This window comes from Mustela lutreola, chromosome 5 (assembly GCF_030435805.1).
Source record: "Mustela lutreola isolate mMusLut2 chromosome 5, mMusLut2.pri, whole genome shotgun sequence".
NCBI lineage: Eukaryota > Metazoa > Chordata > Mammalia > Carnivora > Mustelidae > Mustela > Mustela lutreola.
Genome location: NC_081294.1, coordinates 160,372,938 through 160,394,880, shown reverse-complemented (window position 1 = coordinate 160,394,880; position 21,943 = coordinate 160,372,938). Strand labels below are relative to the sequence as shown.

The following is a 21,943-nucleotide window of genomic DNA, read 5'->3' as shown; positions in this document are numbered from 1 at the left end:
AAAGACAGAGTATTTGGTGGGACATTGTGGTCTTGGGATATGAGGAGTCACAGAGCAAATATGATGTCTGATATGGTAGAGTGGCCAAGCAGTGGAGTGGGGAAACTGGTTAGGGTCAGTGAATTAAGGAGGGACTCTCAGAATGAGTCAACATAAAATGTGAGCTGATGTAGTTGGGTGACCAATCTTTTCCCAAGCATCCTGAAAAGGACTGTAATGTACAGGCCATTTATCAGCCCTTGAGAGGGGACAAAATTGCTGTGCCCAGGAACAGTCAACAGTGGCATCCCCAGAAAGGACAGGGAGGTGGCACCCAGATTTGACCCAGAAGCAGTGGAGGAGGGTACTCTTGTGAGCCCACAGCCACTCACACAAACACAGACACACACACACACACACACACACAAGGATACAAAGGCAGTGATGCTTTGTGTCCCAGGTATTCCTCACAAGAGGACTACAGAAGGCATACACCACAAGAACTAGTGGGATTTGGCACACACAGAGTGAAACTCTTTGTCCCAGAGGGTTTATTGAAGAGAGGAAACCATGATCTTTTGGTTTTGGTCTGGAAATCCAGGGACAGACATTTTTGTCTGATCTTCCGAAGATGCACGGAAAGTCACCAGAGAACAAAGGCCACAGAGGACCAGCTTACATTAAGCCAAATTCCTGATAAAGGGCAGAGCTACTCTACCCAGGCACAAATACCTGAGAAGCAGCAAAATAGGCCACTCCTCTGGAAGACAGAATGGAAGAACATGTGGACAATAACTATATGGATCCCACAAGATTGTAAATCTCCAGCCCCAGGAGAAAATATTGTATTGAGCTCCATGTGTTTTATCATAACTTATTTATCTTTCAGTTTTAAATTTTCCTTTTCTTTTTACATTTTTCCCATTTCAGCTAGATTCTTATTTTCCTAAATTATGTTTTTTAAGTTGCTTTTTAACTTTTATCTGTTATATCTAAATTTTATAGATATATGCTGAATTTTGATCCTTTTTTCACTCTCTTCAATTATAAGTTTTGCTTTAATGCCTATTTTGGGATGTAGTGTCCTCTAACACAGAGACCAAAATTCAGTCAGAACAAGTGGAACACTCTGCTTTGTCCATTCTGTGAGATTATAGTCTCTCTCCCCATTTTTTTCTTTTGTTTTTGTTGTTTAATTTTGGTTGTATTTGCTTTTCTATTGTGGCTTCTCACTGCTTCAGATCTGTCTAGGATGTGTGTTGCTTCAGTCATGATTGATATTCACTCCTCTCATTTGTTAACCCATTCTTCTCTGGGCAAAATGACTAGAAGAAGGAATTCACAACAAAAGAAAGCTGTGGCAGGGTTCTCTTCCACAGAGCTAATCAATATGGATGTAAGCAAGATCTCAGAGATGGAATTCAGGATATCAATTATAAAGTTAATAGCTAGGCTTGAAAAATGAATAAATGACAGCAAAAAAATCTTTAAGGGTGGAAATGAGATCTAAGCAGGATAAACTTAAAAATGTAAGGAGTGAGATGCCATCTAAATTGGAAACTTAAAGAGCTAAGATAAATTAAGGCAGAGGAGAGAATAAGTGAACTAGATGACAGGCTAATGGAGAAGAAGGACATCAAAGAAAAGAGAGAATGATAACTTATCATCCATAAAGAAAGGTTTCAAGAAATTAATGATTCCCTTAAATAAAGTAATGTCAAAATTATTAAGGTGCTGAAGGAGGTGAAGAGAAAGAGGAGACCAGAAGGCATATTTGAGGAAATCATAAATGAGAACTTCCCTAGTCTGGGGAAAGAAACAAGCATTAATGACCAAGATGCAGAGAAGGCCCCTCCCAAAATCAATAGAAATAGATCAACAACTGATTTTTATAGGATAGCAAATCTTTGAAATGTTGGAGAAAAAAGAAGCTATCCTGAAAGCACCTAAAGAGAGGAGGTTCTGTATATATGGTGGGAAGAACATCAAAATAACATTAGATGTGTCCCTTAAGCAGCTGCCTTCGGCTCAGGTCATGATCCCAGTGTCCTGGGATCGAGTCCCACATCCAGCTCCTTGCTGAGCAGGGAGTCTGCTTCTCCTTCTGCCTCTGCCTGCCACTCTGTCTGCTTGTGATCATTCTCGCTCCTCTCTCTCTCTGACAAATAAATAAATAAAATCTTTAAAAAAAAAAAAAAAAGGGACGCCTGGGTGGCTCAGTTGGTTAAACATTAGATGTGTCCCAGAAAACTGACAGTCTAAAAACGGAAGGCAAAAGATATATTCAAGGTACTAAATGAGGACATGAAGAGTACTTTAGCCAGCAAGGCTGTCATTCAGAATGGAAGGACAGATAAAGAGCTTCCAGAGCAGGCTGAAACTAAAAGAATTATGTGACCATCAAGCCAGCCCTACAAGAAATAAAAGGGGGATTCTGTAAGTGAAGGGATACCACAAGAATCACATAGACTGAAAAGAATAAAGCCTATAGAAACAGGGACTTACAGGAAATACAATGGCACTAAGGTGATATATTTTAATAATTACTCTAAATGTAAATGAGTTGAATGCTTCCATGAAAACACATAAGGTTTCAGATTGGATTACAAAAAAAAAAAAAAAAAAAAAAAAAAAAAAAAAAAAAAAAAAAAAAAGCAGGACCCATCTATATGCTGTCTACAGGAGACATTTTGACCCTAAATACACCTCCAGATTGAAAGTGAGGGGATGGAGAACAATTTACCACACTAATGGACCTCAAAAGAAATTTGGAGTAGCAATCCTCATATCAAACAAGTTTATATTTTTAAACCAAAGATACTAGTAAGAGATGTAGAAGGACACCATATAATCCTTAAAGGGTCTATCCAACAAGAATATCAAACTACTGTAATTATCAATTCACCCCAATTTACCTTAGCTCTTTGAGTTTCCAATTTGATGGCATTTCATTCTTTGCATTTTTAAATTCTTCCTGCTGAGATCTCATTTCCACCCTTAGAGATTCTGTGCTTTCATTTTGTCATTTATTCATTTTTTAAGCCTAGCTATTAACTTTATAACTGTTATCCTGAATTCCATCTCCAACATCTTACTTATATCTGTATCAGTTAGCTCTGTGGAAGAGAACCCTGCCTCTGGTTCTTTCTTTTGTTGTGAATTCCTTCTACCAGTCATTTTGCCCAGAGAAGGATGGGTGAACAAACATGGGAGCAGACAATTATATAAACCAATTAATAATCAAAGTAAGGAAACACATTGATAATAATGCATTAATAGTAGAGAACATCAAAACCCCACTCTCAGAAATGGACACATCATCTAAGTAGAAGATCAACAAAGGAATAAGAGCTATCATGCACTGGACCCAGTGGACTTCACAGATATATATAGAACATTCTATCCTTAAACTACAAAATACTCATTCTTCTTTACTGCACATGGAACTATCTCCAGAACAGATCATAGTCTGGGTCACAAATCATATCTCAACCAATACCATCAAGACTGAGATTATTCCATGTATATTTTAAGACCACAATGCTTTGAAACTGGAACTAAATCACAAGAGGAGATTTGAAAAAAAATCAAACACTTGGACATTAAAGACCATCCTGCTAAAGAATGAGTAGGTAAACCAGAAAATTAAGAAGAACTTAGGGGAGCTTGGGTGGCTCAGTGGGTTAAAGCATCTGCCTTTGGCTCTGGTCATGATTCCAGGGTTCTGGGATTGAGCCTTGCATTGGGCTCTCTGCTCATCAGGAAGCCTGATTTCTCTTCTCTCTCTGCCTGCCTTTCTGCCTAATTGTGATCTCAGTCTGTCAAATAAATAAATAAATATATAAAATATTTTTTTTTAAAGAAGAACTTAAAAAGTTCATGAAAACTAATCAACATAAAAACACATCAGCTAAAACCCTCTGGAATATAGGGATGCCTGGGTGGCTAAATCTGTCAAAACCTCTGGAATACAGCAAATACAGTCATAAATGGGAAGTACATAGCAATCCAAGCATCTCTCACAAAGGTAGAAAAATCTCAAACAAACGAGCTAACCTTAAACCTAAAGGACCTGGAGAAAGAACAGCAAATAAATCCTAAGCCAAGTAGGAGAAGACAAATAATAAAGATTAGAGAAAAGATCAATTAATTAGAAACTAGAACAGTAGAGCAGATCAATGAAACAGAACCTGTTCTTTGAAAGATTTAATAAGATCAATCTCATTTGGCCAGACTTATCCAAAGGAAAATAGAGAGGACCTTAATTAATAAAATAATGAATGAAAGGGGAGAGATCATGACTAATGCCAAGAAAATAGAGACAGTTGTTAGAATTTATTACCCGTAGCTATATGCTAACAAACTAGGCAATCTGGAAGAAAGAGATGCACTCCTGAACTAAGGAGACTGAAACAGGAAGAGGTAGAAAATCTTAACATACCAATAAGTAGAAAAGAAATTGAAGCAGTAATAAAAAAAAAAAAAACCCAAAAACAGAGTCCAGGCCAGATGGCTTTCTAAGGGGATTCTGCCAAACATTTAAAGAAGAAATAATCTTATTCACCTAAAGCTGTTCCAAAACAAACAAACAAATAAATAAATACAGAAAGAAAACTTCCAAACTCCTTCTATGAGGCCAGATACCTGGATCCCAAAAATAGACAAAGACCTCCATCAAAAAGAACTGTATACCAATATCACTGATGATGCCAAAATAAAATACATGAAAATGCTAGCCAATAGGATCCAACAGTACATTAAAAGGATTATTTATTATAACCGTGTGGGATTTATTCCTGGGATGCAAGGATGGTTCAACATTTGCAAATCAATCAATGTGATAGATCACATAATAAGTGAAAAGACAAGAACTATGTTATCCTCTAAGTTGATGAAGAAAAAGCTTTGGAAAAAATACAGTATATCTTCTTGATTAAAACTGCCCACAGTATGGGGATAAAGAGAACATACATTAATATCATAAAAATCCATCTACAAAAAGCACACAGTGAGTATCATTCTCAGTGAGTCAGCTTTACTCATAAGGTCAGGAAAAAGATAGGGATTCCCACTCTCATTCCACATAGTACTAGAAGTCTTAAGCTCATCATTCAGACAAGAAGAAGAAATAAAAGAAGAACTCAAAATACCGCTCTTCACAGATGATCTGAAACTTTATGTGGAAAACCCAAAAGCCCCCATCCCAAAGTTGCTAGAACTCATACAGCAATTCAGCAACATGGCAAATACAAAATCAATACACAAAAATCAGTTGTGAATCTTATACACTAACAAGGAAACAGAAGAAAGAGAAATTAGGGAATTAATTCAATTTGCGATAGAACCCAGACCGATAAGATGCCTAGGAATAAACCTAACCAAAGAGGTTAAGAATTTGTACTCTAGAAACTACAGAAAACTTATGAGAAAATTGACTAAGACAAAAAGAGATGGAAAAACACTCTATGCTCATGGATTGGAAGAACAAATATTGTTAAAATGCCTAGGTTATCCAGCACAATCTGCACATTCAGTTTAATCCCTGTCAAGTTATCATTGACATTTTTCACAGGGATAGAACAAACAACCCTAAAATTAGTATGGAACCAGAAAAGACCCTGAATCACCAGAGTGATATTGAAAAAGAAAACCAAAGCTGGGTGCATCAATGCCTTATTTCAAGTTGTATTACAAAGTTGTGATAATCAAGAAAATATGTTTAGGCACAAAACCAGAAACAGATCCATGGAACAGAATAGAGAGTCCAGAAATGGACCCCTAACTCTCTGATTTTTGACAAAGCAGGAAAGACTATCCAATGGAAAAAATTCCTTTCTCTTCAATGAATGGTGCTGGGAAAATTGGACAGCCACATAAAGAAGATTGAAATTGGACCGGTCCTTTACACCATACACAGATATAAACTCAAAATGGATGAAAGATGTAAATGTGATGTGAATCCATCAAAATTCTAGAGAAAAACACAGGCAATAACCACTTTGACCTTGGTCACAGAAAATTCTTTCATGACACATCTCTAAAAGCAAGGAAACAAAAGCAAAATTAAAATATTGGGACTTCCTCAAGATAAAATGCTTTTGCACAGCAAAAGAAAGAGTCAACAAAACTAAAAGACAACCTACAAAGGGGAGAAGGTATTTTTAAATGACATAATAGATAAAGGGCTTATATTCAGGATCGATAAAGAGTTTCTCAAACTCAACACCCAAAAAATAAATAATCCAGTTCAGAAATGGGCATATGACATGAACAGATACTTCTCAAAAGAAGGCATACAAATGGCTAACAGATGCATGAAAAAATGCTCCACATCAATTGCTATCAAATTAAAACCACAGTGAGCTATCACCTTACACCAGTTAGAATGGCTAAGATTAACAAGACAGGGAACAACAAATGTTGGAGAGGATGTGGACAAATGGAAACCTCCCTACACTGTCGCTGGGAATGCAAACCAGTACAGCTACTCTGGAAACGGGATGGAGGTTCCTCAAGAAGTTAAAAATAGTGCTACACTACAATGAAGAAATTGCACTACTGGGTATTTACCTCCACAATACAGAGGTAGTGAAATAAGGGACACCTACCCTCCAATATTCATTGCAGCAATATCCATAATAACCAAACTGTGGAAGGAGCTGAGATGACCTTCAATTAATGAATGGATAAAGAAGATGTGATTCATTTATACAATGGAATATTACTCAGCCATCAGAAGGTAAGAATACCTACCATTTACTTTGACATCAATGGAACTGGAGGGTACTAAGCTAAGTGAAATAAGTCAAGCAGAAAAAACAATTATCATATGGTTTCTCTCATACATGGACTATAAGAGATAGTGCAGAGGAAAATAAGGGAAGTGAGGGAAAACTGAATGGGAAGAATTTGGAGGAGATTAACCTGGTCTCTGGGAAACAAACCAAGGGTTTTCTGGAGGGGTGGTGGGTGGGAGTATTGGTTAAATGGGTGCTGGGCATTAAGGAGATCATGTGATGAGCATTGGGTGTCATGTGCAACTGATGAATTATTGCAAAAAATTGATTATGTACTATATGTTGGCTAATTGAATTTAAATTAGAAAAATCCTTCCAGGAAAGACTTCCAACAATGAAGATAGGTTACTGGAAATTTTTAATATTTAACATATCATTCTAACACAAATGTGATGTTCCACCCTAGATTTATGGGATTACAACACTGAATTTTAAAAAAAGAAAGAAAGAAAAGCAAAGAAAGAAAGAAAGAGAGAGAGAGAAAGAAAGAAAGAGAGAGAGAGAGAAAGAAAGAAAGGTGCGTGGGTGGCTCAGTTGTTAGGTGTCTGCTTTCAGCTCAGGTCATGATCCCAGGGTCCTGGGATCAAGCCTCACCACAGGATCCCTGCTGGGTGGGAAACCTGCTTCCCTCCTCTCACAGCCCCTGCTTGTGTTCCTGCTCTCTCACTGTCTCGCTTTCTGTCAAATAAATAAAATCTTTCTTAAAAAAAGATAATCAAATTGGGCATGAAAACATACTTTATTATATAAAATGATTAAATAAACTGCTGCTATCATCCAACTACACTGTATTACTGACTCAACAGAATATGCTATTAACACTTTATAGATGTACAAACTATATTAAATAGATATTTGTGTTTGAGATTTTCATCAATTATTTTTTGATCATTATATTTGTAAAGCACAAGAAGTCCTAGTTGATTTATTTGAACTAATTTGTGATCCTTTCACCTTTTCTACCTAGAGAATTACATCATTTGCAAACAGTGAAAGTTTGACTTTTTCCTTGCTGATTTAGATGCCTTTTATTTTTATTGTTTTTGTTGTCTAATTGCTGTGGCTAAGACTTCAAGTACTAGCTGTGAGGGTGGTGAGAGTGGATATCCCTGTGTTATTCATGAGCATATAGGAAAAGACCCCTATTTTTCTCTATTGAGAAATTACCTGTGGGGTTTTTCATATATGACTATTAACATACTGAGGCATGTTCTCTCAGCAGTCCTTTGTTGAGGGTTTTTATGATTGTATGGTTCTTATCCTTGCTTTTACTAATGTGTGTCTCACATTCATTGATTTGTGGATACTGAACCATGCTTGCAACCTATGACTAAATCCCATTTGTTCATGGCGAATTATTTTTTAATGTACTATTGAATTCCGTTTTCCTGTGAAGTCATCTTGCCTTATACTTGTGTTTGTTGGAAGAATGTTTATTTCTAATTGAATTTCTTTGCTGGTTATTGTTCTGATCAAGTTTTCTATTTCTTCCTGTTTCAATTTTGTTAGTTTATATGTTTCTAGGAATTTATACATTTTTTCCAGATTCTCCAATTTATTGACATATATTCATATATATTTTCATAATATACTCCTATAACTGTTTGTATTTCTGTGGTGTGGATTATTTCTCTTTTTTCATGTTTGATTATATTTACTTGGGTACTTTCTTATTTATTTTTGAGAAATATGGCTGGGGTTTATCAATTTTATTATTTATTTTTTTTTTTTAAAAAAACATCTCCTGGTTTCTTTGATCTATTCTATTGTTTTTTGTTTGTTTTGTTTCTATATCATTTATTTGTGTTCTAATCATTATAATTTATATTTATATATTTATAATTTTTATTTATATGTATACTTTATAATTTATATTTTTAAATATTTATATATATAAAGGTATATATCTTTAAAATGTGGAGATATCTTTATACATATATATGTGAATGAAATGTAGAGAAAGATATTTTTGCTTGAGATTTTTGTTTTTCTGGGAAAATTTGTCTCTCCTATTCTAAATGATAGCCTTGCTGAATAGAATAATCTTGGTTATAGATTCTTCCCATTCAGCACTTTGCATATATAATGGTACTCCCTGCTACTCTGAAAATTTTCTTTTGAAAAATCTCTTACTATTCTTATGGGTTTTCCCTTATGAGTTGCTGCCTTCTTTTGTCTGACTGCATTTACACTTTTTTTCTTTTATCACTATATTTTGTACACATAATCACAATATGTGTTGGTGTGGATCTACTTTTGTTGATTTTTATGGGAATTCTGCGGGCCTCCTGGATTTAGATAACTGTTTCCTTCCACAGATTAGGGAAGGTTTCAGCTATTATTTGTCCAAATATGCTCTGCCTCTTTTCTCTCTTCTTCTTCTTCTAAAATTCCTATAATATGAATGCTTCTTAAGTGTTACATGTATGTATGTATGCATTTTATATAGAGAGGGCACAGCATGGGGAGGGAGAAGAATAAGCAGACTCTATGCTGAGCACAGTGCCTGGAATGGGGCTAGATACCACAATTCTGAGATCATGACCATAGGCAAAATGAACAGACAATTAACTACCTGAGCCACCTATAGGTTCCATATAGTATTACTGTTATTTGGACAGTCCTGACTTCCCTAAATCTATTATCATTTTGTGTAATAATTTTTTTTCTTTTGTGCAGCTTGATTACTTTTCATTACTCTGTATTCTAGGTTACTAATTCATTCCTCTGCTTCTTCCATCCCACTCATTGTTCAATCAAGTGTATTTCTCATTTCATTTATTGTGCCCTTTATCTCTGCTATGTTATTCCTTATCTCTGTGGTAAGGGACTAACTTATATCATCCTCTTTTTCCTCCATTCAATTGTGTGTCCTCCTGATCATCAATTTAAATTCTCTATCATGTTACTTGTGTCTGTTTTGCTTTGATCTCTAGTCATGGTCTGTTTCTGTTCTTTTATTTGGGATAAATTTTTGTCTTCTCATTTTGTCTCAGCCTCTGTGGCTCTTTCCATGTTTTTGGAAAGTTGGCTATGTCTCCCCTTCTTGAGGGTAATGGCCTTATGAAGTAAAGATCTTCTAACATCCTGATTTGCAGTGCTCCCTGTTCCCCAGGTCCTGGCCCTTCCCAGAGTGTCTCCAATCTGTCTTGCATATGCTCTGATATTGTCTTCTGGCTGTTTTACATTTTAGAACCTGCAGAGGTTCTCTTTGCCTGCTGAGAGCAATTTTTGGTCCTGGGTCTGAATGTGGGGCATTGTAACTAGATGTGCTCAGGTATATTTGTGAAATGAGACCTGTCATCATCACCACCATAACCAAGACTCCACAAAACTTTTGAATAGGGTGTAGTATGAGCAGGAGATTGGATTGTGTCTCTGGGGAAGGAGACATTGTGTGCTGGGACTGAGGCAAATGTGACTGGGAGGGAGAGTTACACCAAGGTATGAAGGAGTGTGGGGGGGGAGGCTTGGTATGAGCATTTTAGGTAGCAAATGTCAGCACTGAACTGGTTCTAGAATATGTCCCTGTGCTTATGCTGAGGGAGAAAGAGAGGGAAATGGTAGAGGTGATTTCCTTTGTTCTATGGTCTCTCAATGAATGCTGTCTCTGGGACAAGATCTGAAATTATCAAATCTCCATTGTGTGCCTCAGGTGCTCTTCAGAATGCTATTTCCATGTCCTATGTCTGTGTAGTTTGCCTGCGTTCTCTTCAAGAGCAGAACCAATGTTCTATTTCATCCAAACCCACTAATCTTTAAAACTCCAGTCATTAAGGCCTACTGGCTGTAGGAATTTATAAAAACTGAGCTCTTTCATTTTCTTTCCTTTTTTCTATTTTACTTTTTTTAAAATTTAAGTTTACTTCTTTTCAGTGCTCCAGAATTCATTTTTTATGCACCACACTCAGTGCTCCATGCAAAACATGCCCTCCATAATACCCACCACCAGGCTCACCCAACCCACCCACTGCCCTCCCCTCCAAAACCCTCAGTTTGTTTCTCAGAGTCCATAGTCTCTCATGACTTTTTTCCCCCCCTCAGATTTCCCCCAATTCACTTTTCCTTTCCTTCTCCTAATATCCTCTGTGTTATTGTTTATACTCCACAAGTGAGTGAAACCATATAATTGATTTTCTCTGCTTGATTTATTTCACTCAGAATAATCTCCTCCTGCCCCATCCATGTTGATACAAAAGTTAGATATTCATCCTTTCTGATGAAGGCATAAGATTACATTGTATATATGAACCATATCTTCCTTTATCCATTATTCTGTTGATGAGCATCTTGGTTCTTTCCACAGTTTGGTTACTGTGCCCATTGCTGCTATGGACTTTGGGGTACATATGGCTCTTCTTTTCACTGCATCTTTATCTTTGGGGTAAATAATCAGTAGTGCAATTGCAGGGTCATAGGGTACCTCTATTTTTAATTTCTTAGGGAATCTCCACAGTGTTTTCTAAAGTGGCTGCACCAACTTGCATTCCCACCAACAGTGTAAGAGGGTTCCCATTTCTCCATATCCTCTCCAACGTTTGTTGTTTCTTCTCTAGTTTATTTTGGCCCTTCTAACTAGTGTAAGATGGCAATTCAATGTGGTTTTGGCTTGAATTTCCATGATAGCTAATGATGATGAACACTTTTGGATGAGTCTGTTAGGCATTTGTGTATCTTCTTTGGAGAAGTGTCTATTTATCATCTTCTGCCCATTTTTGATGTGATTATCTGTTTTGTGAGTGTTGAGTTTGAGGAGTTCTCTATAGATCCTTGACATCAGCTCTTTGTAGTGTCATTTGCAAATATCTTCTCCCATTCCATGAGTTGTCTCTTTGTGTTGTGGACTATTTCCTTTTTAAAGATTTTATTTTTTATTTGATACAGAGAGAAAGAAAGAGAGAGGGTGCACAAGCAGGGGGAGTGGAAGGGAGATGGAGAGGGAGGAGCAGACTTCCTTCAGAGTAGGGAAACATTGTGGAACTCAACTTCAGGACCCTGAGATCATGACCTGAGCCCAAGTCAGATGCTTAACTAACTGAGCCACCTAGGTGCCCCAAAAGGAAAACACTTCCTAAATTTATAGTTGTAAATTAGTAATATTGTTTAATTTCCTTCTTAAAGTCCATGTAAATATTCCTACTCAATTTATAATTAAATAAAAGATAGTTGATGGGCCACTATTATAAATAGTCCTATGATATTGTATAAGATACATATTAGTGCTTTGCTGAGTTTTGAAAGATACAGTTATTACCAAATATGGCATGTAAAAGTGTTTTTTCTAACTCATGCAGCACAAGTATGTATGAAAAAGCTGTCATTTGGTAAACTTTGAAAATGACTAAGAGCTCAATAACAGTATAGAGGAGGAAATAAAAATATATTTATGAATAATGTAAGAACACTTCACTGGTGATATGATCACTTAACTTATCAGCATAAAGCACATAAGAGAAAGAAAAAAGAACATTGAATGCTATAGATTAAAAATAGATTCAGAACTGCAGAGAATAATAATATATTAGAAGTGTCTGACTGGGGACTAATTTTGAAATTGGGATGTTCAGGGTTGAGAACACTGTGGAGAGAATTATAGAGGATTTCAGAGTTAAAAGAGTGTGTTACATAAGCAGTAATACAGCAACATTCTTATTTCTAGATATTATGGAAATAAGGGAATGGATTGTGAAGTGTGAGCTATCTGCAGTCAGAAACAGCTGTTTTCTAGTCTCATTGAATGGACAGGCTGGGCATCAAGGTAAAGTTGAGTCTGGTTTCATGGATTTTAGTCTGCAGAGCTAGAAAAAAATTTATAACAAAAATGCAAAGTAGTTGATAGGTTATGTTTGTGTGTGTGTGTAAGTATATTAGAAGATGATGCTCTCAGTTTTGAACTACATATAACTAGCTTTAAAGTACATATATGTAGGTATACATACATATAACTAGTTATACCTATCTGTTTATCTTTATCTCTATCCACTGGGATCTTAATATTTATCATCCAAAAACAGACATATGTATCCCAAACAGATATATATATATATATATATATATATATATATATATATATATGTGTGTGTGTGTGTATGTACATATATATAAAATTATATGTGTGTATATATATATATGTAGTTATGTGTGTATATGTATATGTTTACATATATATAATTATGCCTACATATAACTAGTTATATGTATGTGGGTTCACAAATTTTTATGAGTACACAAATACGTGTTCTATAAATCAACTGAAAATTATTCTATAAATTATTCCTTTAATTTATTCTAAAGTGAGCATCGATATATTCTGCTTAATATTATAATTGATTTAAACACTGTCTGTGACATAGAAGACTTCTGAGTGCTTCTCTAACCTCCATGTTTTTCAGGCTGTAGATCATCGGGTTTAACATTGGGGTAATAACCCCATAGAGCATGGAGATGAGTCTGTCTCTGGCTGAAGAGTGCTGACTGGAGGAAGGGCGAATGTAGGTAAATATTGCTGTTCCATAGAAGAGACAGACCACTATGAGGTGGGAAGCACATGTGGAGAAGGCTTTGTGCTTCCCTTCCACTGACTGGATCTTTAGTATGGTAGATATAATGTAGATATAAGAGATAAAGGTGATCAGGAAGGCACTTATCCCCAGTATACCTCCTATCACTAAAACAAGCATTTCAGCTATATAAGTAGATGAGCATGAGAGGACCATCACAGGTGGGATGTCACAATAGTATTGGTTAACTCGGTTGGACTTGCAGAAAGACAGGCGGAATGTGGACACTGTATGGAGGAGGGAATTGAGAAACCCTGCTGCCCAGGTTCCAGCTATCAGCTGGACACAACAAACCTTGGTCATAATGAGCATGTAACGGAGAGGGAAGCAGATGGCCACATATCGGTCATAAGCCATGACAGCAAGAAGGAAGACTTCAGTCCTTGCCAAAGCCACCAGGAAATAAAGTTGTAAAGCACATCCAAGGAAGGAAATGCTTTGTTGCTCAGTCAGGAGGTTCTGTAACATCTTGGGGACAGTAGCTGATGGGCAGAATATGTCTAGGAGGGACAAATTTACCAAAAAGTAATACATGGGTGTATGTAGCCTTTTCCCAGTCCCAATGGCCAGGAGAATGGTCCCATTTCCTACCAAGGTGACCTGATAGATAATGGCAAAGACCACAAAGAGAGGGTAGCGCACCTCAGGGAGGTCAGAGAGCCCTATGAGGATAAACTGAGTCACAGTGGTAAGATTGTAAATGTCCATCTCCTCTCTCCACAAGGGACTTCCTGGAAGAAATGAAAGAAACAAATATCAGTTGGACTAAGTAATTCTTGGAAAAATGTTGATGTGTGGTTGGTAAATAATGTTGTTATGATATGACTTAATTTATTAAAACTGTGAAAAACATCTCCTGTATTCATGTTTCTTGAAATATCCTCAGTTCTTTATAAAGAGGCAGATTTCTGAGTCATGAAGGAGGATTTTAAAAATTTGCATTTTCAGTAAAACAGTTGTTGATCTTTCATTGGTGTTTGGGATTTCTAATTCAGTGAATGTTGATTATGTGTTTCCCACACCTACTTGGGCATTAACATTATCTTGCTTCATATTATCTAAATGTATACAATTCTATGCACCAACTAAATCCTATATAACACAAAGTGGAAGCTGTGCATTTCACATGATATACAATTCTAAAGCTGTTAGCAAGTAGCACATATATAGTATACTTGTCCAAATAATTATTCAGTGAACGAATGGATGGTGTGTCTTGTGTTCTGATGAGAATGTTCCTACTGGTAAGAAATAAATGTAGGAATGATTCTATAACTTCCAAATTATAATATTTTATGTATGAAGATAATATTTCTTTTCCACACAGACTATAGTTCATAAAATTAAAATAGACTGTAAAATATAAATAAAACATATATATAGATGTATATATACATATGGTTTTGATAGTTTCTGTGAACAAATATACTCATATAATATTCAGTTCTCTTCTCCTTAAAATTTAAAATTTAACTGTATGTCTAAGTGTTTAAGGAAATATGGGGCTTAAAATTATTTATGTAGTTGTATATTATATATTTTAATTTAATTATAATTAACTAATTATGTAACACTGATCTTCTCAGCCATGCTAACTCATTTATTTTAATTGCATTTGTATGTTTGGTAGTAGTCCACATAATCAGGGGTGTCTGTGTGGCTCAGTGGGTTAAGCTTCTGCCTTTGGCTCAGGTCATGATCCCAGGGTCCTGAGATTGAGCCCCGCATCAGGCTCTTTGCTCAGTAGGGAGCCTGCTTCCCCCTCTCTGTCTGCATGCCTCTCTGCCTACTTGTGATCATTGTCTGTCAAATCAATAATTTCTGTTATGCTGTAAAGAAATTAAAAAAATATATTGGAGGGCACTTTCTATCACTTGTTTGACAAGTGGAGGGTTTATAACTTAAAAACAATGGTGTTTTGGTAGTAGGAAACTTTTAGTACACCAGTATGGTTTGATTTTATTTGATATATAATAAATGTGAATATGTTAATTAAAAAAATAGGGGCACCTGAGTGGCTCAGTGGGTTCAGCCTCTGCCTTCAGCTCAGGTCATGATCCTAGGGTCCTGGGATTGAGCCCTGCATTAGGGTCTCTGTTCAGTGGGGAGAGCCTGCTTCCTCCTCTCTCTCTCTGCCTGTCTCTCTGCCTACCTGTGATCTCTCTCTCTCTCTCTCTGTCAAATAAATAAATACATACATACATAAAATATTTTTAAAAATCTTAAAAAAATAGTACACATAATCATAATGTTTAAGGCTATTTACAATAATAACTTCATTTTTGTTGTTGCACACATTTTCTTTTTCTTTTTATGCATTGTTTTTTTAAATTTAAAGTCAATTAGCCAACATTCAGTGACTTTAATTAAGCTTCTACAAATGAATACTTTTGTGCATTTTTTGTCACTTTGAAACTATTTCCTTTTTTTAATGTCACATGTGTGATAGTAGAAGATAATTCAAAAATAAAATGTAAAAGTCACATTCAGTTGTTTTCCATCCCCGTTGATCTTATCTCCTGGAAATTGTTAATTAGCTTTTTCAGAGAAAATGTACAGTATGTACAATACAGATTATACAAAATAATTTATTTTTTTAAATAGCATTAAATTATTTTTCAACACTCTTTTTCCATGCAATACTTAAATAAAGATTTGTGAAACTACTTGGGAGAAAATTTCACTCATTCCTCAAGTGACATCAGTTTTGTACCATGGTTGGGAGTAAAAAACAAAAGAAACTTACATTAAATATATTAAAATCATAAAATTTGGGATAGAAAAATTCTATTATAATAAGAAATGCTTGAATATCATTATTTAATCAGCAAATATTTAATGAGTGAATTAAAAATATTGAATCAAAACAATCTATCAGGTCAGTTCTCAGATTCTCAAAGGTTCAAAATTTTACAAAGCTATTCAATTTCAATTTGTCTATATCTTTATATATTGGTTTTCTGAAAATGTTATAGTGAATTCATTAATTTTGTAAAAAGAGTTTCTTCTATAAGAAAAATTAATATTTTGAGATACTACACATTAAATTCTATGCTACATACTTATTTTTCTTTTTACCAACACTTGCTAATTTGACCCCATTTTTGTAATAAGGATTATGACAAGTAAGTCAAAAACATCCTAGTAGATACATAAGCTAGTTCCATATCAGGTTACATAATCAATATGTATCTTTATAAAATAATGCATATTCCCTACAATTAGTAATTTATCAAGTTTTAAATCAAACTTATTGTCCTCCTCATATAGACTATGGAATTTGTTTATTTGGGGAAGGAACTTTTTTTAAAATTTATTTTAATTGTTTTTTTTTATTAATTTGACAGACAGAGATCACAAGTAGGCAGAAAGGCATGCAGCGAGAGAGAGAGAGAGAGAGCCTGATGTGGGGCTCCATCCCAGGACCTCGGGATCATGACCTGAGCTGAAGGCAGAGGCTTAACCCACTGAGCCACCCAGGCAACCCTGGGGAAGGAACTTTTATTTGCCTCAGAGTACCTTCATTTTGAAATCAAACATAATTAAAGTTTATATATTTGCCTTTTAATTAGAAAAGTAAGAGTATTAATTTTATTAATAATACATTACTGAGGAAGAAGTTCTATAACTTTCCTCATTAGTCCAGAAAATTGATAGCACTTATACTAGATTATCTGAGAAATTCTTCTGAAATACAGTATCTCACCTGCCTTGTGTGACTGGTGTAAATATATGCACATAATTGTATGAAAAATACACACTAAATCATGGTGTTTTGTTTTTTTTTTGTTTTGTTTTGGTTTGGTTTGCTTTGGTCCTAGACAGCCAAACATGTAATTAGAATAGGAAAATGAGATGTGTGGCTAAGATTATGTTTTCTTTTGAAAATGACCCAGGAATCAAGCAGTTTCATTTATAATACTTACCATATGCATGAGGCAAAATCCAAATGAAGCTGGTTTCTTTAGCAAATAGTTATCTCAAATTTCCACTATAAAAAGGAAAATAACATCACTGAATTAAACAAAAATAATCATCAATAAATCTTATAACTTGAAATAATTCAAAATTTATAATAAATTTAACAAATTAATAACAAAGAAATTATATTCAATACCATATTTAATATTTCTTTAAAAACAGGATGTTGTTTCTCATGAAGCTTATATTGTTAAAGTTCTCTAAGCTTATAACTTAATGATGGACAGCTAATAAATTGAAGAAATTGACAATGACCTTCTAAAACCATATTTTTCCAAAAAAATTAATCTTCCCACCTGCTTTGTAACATCCTTTTGTTTGTTAGGTCTCATGGATCCAATTTTCTAGGAAACATGCACTAATGTCAATGGGTCAAAAAATTGTTAAATACATCAGCATTCTACTTACAGAGGTTTGAGATACACCTTTGGGCAAGTATGCACAGTTTTTAGGGCTAATATTAAAACATGTTAAGCATTTATTTAAATATGCACTCTATAATATTTTAACTGACACTCATTATCTCGCCGACTTAGTAGTAAGTTTTTAACTAGTTTCCTATATGCATATGTTTTCATGCCATATTAACATCTCCACAATCATCTAATTATTTATTTTAGCTTCAAAATCCAGATTTTAACAGACAATTTTCTTTTAGAGATCTGGAATGCTTGTTATTGGTAAAAATATTCAACAATAAGAAAGCAAAATGATCTAGCAAAAAAAAATCAGTTATTAAAAGGAAACTTGTCATTTAAATATAGGATATCTATTGCAGTTTATTCTCTAATTGATACCATGCTCACTTTTCCCTTAGGAAAATAAATAAATAAATGTGAGTCTATAGAGAATATTCTCCTCCTCATAAATCTAAATTACTACTAACCTAATAATAGTCACTTACTAATAATAACAGAACCTACTTATTTTATAGTTAGTCAATTTAGTAGAAGTGGGGAAAAAAAAAACAAACCCTAAGTAATAGAAGAGTAAAAATTTGTGTCTTACACTTATTTGAAGTAAGATTGGGCATTCAGGGGATGTAGATGAGGTGCATATAGATGTTCATTATGTCATTTCATTTTGCCTATAACTGTAATTTTTCTAAAGAAAATGTTGGGGAAAACAACAAGCATGAACATAAAAATGACAAAATTCAGAGTAATTTGCTACATGGGCTTCTATGTTTGCTTTTAAAAATTTTTTTTGAGAATTGAATAATAAATTGGAATATTTGTGATCTATTTTTAGTGCTTTACATTATTTTTTGTGTACTCTATGAGATAGATTTTAACTTCAATTTTGTTATATGTTATTTTAACATTTTAGGTCTTTGACAGTAGAGGTGTACACTTTGTTATAAAATAATAAGAAAATATCTATGTATTTCCTATCACATCCTATCAAATCTTCCTTTCCTGTCCTCAGCTACCAATTGGTTGATTATTATATTTGTTGGAAACTGTGATTCCACTCAACCAAAGGAAACCCCCTCAAAATTAGTGCTTAAGCAGTTACACTTTTACATTTTTGTTCTTTTTGTTGTTGTTTTTCCACACTAAAAAAATACAGAAGTAAAATGCTATCTCTAACATCCCTGTGCCCCTGAGCTCCCTCAGACTTATCTTCAGTTTTCTATGCATATACGTCTTAAGGGACAAAAAGAGCATGGCAGTTCCTGACCCCTAGAAAGAGCAGGGAGGGGGTTTAGGGAGATATAAGCTGGACTAAGCCACTTGGAAAAGCCCTTATGAAAGCAGCTGTAAAAATTCTACTTACTCCAAACTTGAAATGGTTGGGTTATCTGACGCCTCAGATTCCAGAGAATCCTGGGAATATTGTTTTCATTTTAGACACCTCTTAGAAAAGCACCAAGCAATTTTAAGGCTCTGAGTTCTTAATTTGTACACTTATATGTACAAAATACGGTGTGATTTTTATTTTTTTTTAATTTTGTGCTATTTCCTTAGTATTTCTAATAACCATCTTAATGGGCATGAGGTAGTATTTCATTTCATTTATCTTTTTTTATTTATTTTCAGCATAACAGTATTCATTATTTTTTCATCACACCCAGTGCTCCATGCAATCCGTGCCCTCTATAATACCGACCACCTGGTACCCCAACCTCCCACCCCCCCGCCACTTCAAATCCCTCAGATTGTTTTTCAGAGTCCATAGTCTCTCGTGATTCATCTCCCCTTCCAATTTACCCCAACTCCCTTCTCCACTCTAACACCTCTTGTCCTCCATGATATTTGTTATGCTCCACAAATAAGTGAAACCATATGATTATTGACTCTCTCTGCTTGACTGATTTCAATCAGCATAATCTCTTCCAGTCCCATCCATGTTGCTACAAAAGTTGGGTATTCATCCTTTCTGATGGAGGCATAATACTCCATAGTGTATATGGCCCACATCTTCCTCTTCCATTCGTCCCTGAAGGGCATCTTGGTTCTTTCCATAGTTTGGCGACCGTGGCCATTGCTGCTATAAACATTGGGGTACAGATGGCCCTTCTTTTCACGACATCTGTATCTTTGGGGTAAATACCCAGGAATGCAATGGCAGGGTCATAGGGAAGTTCTATTTTTAATTTCTTGAGGAATCTCCACACTGTTCTCCAAAGAGGCTGCACCAACTTGCATTCCCACCAACAGTGGAAGAGGGTTCTCCTTTCAAAACATCCTCTCCAACACATGTTGTTTCCTGTCTTGCTAATTTTGGCCATTCTAACTGGTGTAAGGTGGTATCTAAATGTAGTTTTAATTTGAATCTCTCTGAGGGCTAGTGATGATGAACATTTTTTCATGTGTCTGATAGCCATTTGTATGTCTTTATTGGAGATGTGTCTGTCCATATCTTCTGCCCATTTTTTGATATGATTGTCTGTTTTGTGTGTGTTGAGTTTGAGGAGTTCATTATAGATCCTGGATATCAACCTTTTGTCTGTACTGTCATTTGCAAATATCTTCTCCCATTCCGTGGGTTGCCTCTTTGTTTTCTTGACAGTTTTCTTTGATGTGCAGAAGCTCTTCATTTTTATAAAGTCCCAAAAGTTTATTTTCACTTTTGTTTTCTTTGCCTTTGGAGATATATCTTGAAAGAAGTTTCTGTGGCTGATATCAAAGATATTACTGCCTATGTTCTCCTCTAGGATTCTGATGGATTCCTGTCTCACGTTGAGGTCTTTTATCCATTTTGAGTTTATCTTTCTGTACAGTGTAAGAGAATTTGTCAAATTTCATTCTTCTACATATAGCTGCCCAGTTTCCCCAGAACCATTTATTGAAGAGACTGTCTTCTTTCCCCTGAATATTTTTTCCTGTTTTGTTGAAGATTATTTGACCATAGAGTTGAGGGTCCATATCTGGGCTCTCTACTCTGTTTCACTGGTCTATGTGTCTGTTTTTATGCCAGTACCATGCTGTCTTAGTGATCAAAGCTTTGTAGTAAAGCTTGAAATTAGGTAATGTGATGCCCTCAGTTTTATTTTTGTTTTTCAACATTTTTTAAGTGATTCGGGGTCTCTTCTGATTCCATACAAATTTTAGGATTATTTGCTCCAGCTCATTGAAGAATACCGGTGGAATTTTGATCGGAATGGCATTAAAAGAATAGATTGCTCTAGGCAGTATAGACATTTTAACAATGTTTATTGTGCCGATCCAAGAGTATGGAATGGTCTTCCATCTTTTTGTGTCTTCTTCAATTTCTTTCAGGAGTGTTCTGTAGTTCCTTGAGTACAGATCCTTTACCTCTTTGGTTAGGTTTATTTCCAGGTATCTTATGGTTGTTGGTGCTATAGTAAATGGAATTGATTCTCTGATTTCCCTTTCTGTATTTTCATTGTTAGTGTACAAGAAAGCCACTGATTTATGCACACTTACTTTGTATCCTGCCACGTTGTTGAAATCCTGTATGAGTTCTATGGTTTGGGCTTGGAGTCTTTTGTATTTCCATGTAAAGAATCATGTCATCTGCGAAGAGAGAGAGTTTGACTTCTTCATTGTCAATTTGGATACCTTTTATTTCCCTTTGTTGTCTGATTGCTGTTGCTAGGACTTCTAATCCTATGTTGAACAAGAGTGGTTAGAGTGGGCATCCTTGCCGTGTTCCTGATCTCAATGGGAAGGCTGCAAGCTTTTTCCCACTGAGGATGATATTTGCTGTGGGTCTTTCATACATAGATTTTATGAAGTTAAGGAATGTTCCATCTATCCCTATACTTTGAAGCATTTTAATCAGGAATGGATGCTGGATTTTGTCAAATGCTTTTTCTGCATCAATTAAGAGGACCACATGGTTCTTCTCTCTTCTCTTATTAATTTGTTCTATGACATTGATTGATTTGCTAATGTTGAAGCTACCTTTTAGCCCAGGGATGAATCCCACCTGGTCATGGTGGATAATCTTTTTAATGTGCTGTTGGATCCTGTTTTCTAGTATCTTGTTGAGAATCTTAGCATCCATATTCATCAGGGATATTGGTCTGAAATTCTCCTTTTTGGTAGGGTCTTTGCCTGGTTTGGGGATCAGGGTAATGCTGGCTTCATAGAAAGAGTCAGGAAGTTTTCCTTCTGCTACAATTTTTTGAAACAGCTTCAGGAGATTAGGAGTATT

General features: G+C 35.3%; 1 protein-coding gene across 1 annotated transcript; it reads right to left on the bottom strand.

The window, feature by feature from the left end:
• Nucleotides 1–13,096: 13,096 nt before the first annotated feature.
• On the bottom strand, nt 13,097–14,175 carry LOC131831231 (olfactory receptor 5V1-like). The gene has a single exon (XM_059173397.1). The coding sequence runs from the start codon at nt 14,042–14,044 to the stop codon at nt 13,097–13,099; it is 948 nt and encodes a 315-aa protein (XP_059029380.1). The 5' UTR covers nt 14,045–14,175.
• Between the last annotated feature and the right edge of the window lie 7,768 nt (nt 14,176–21,943).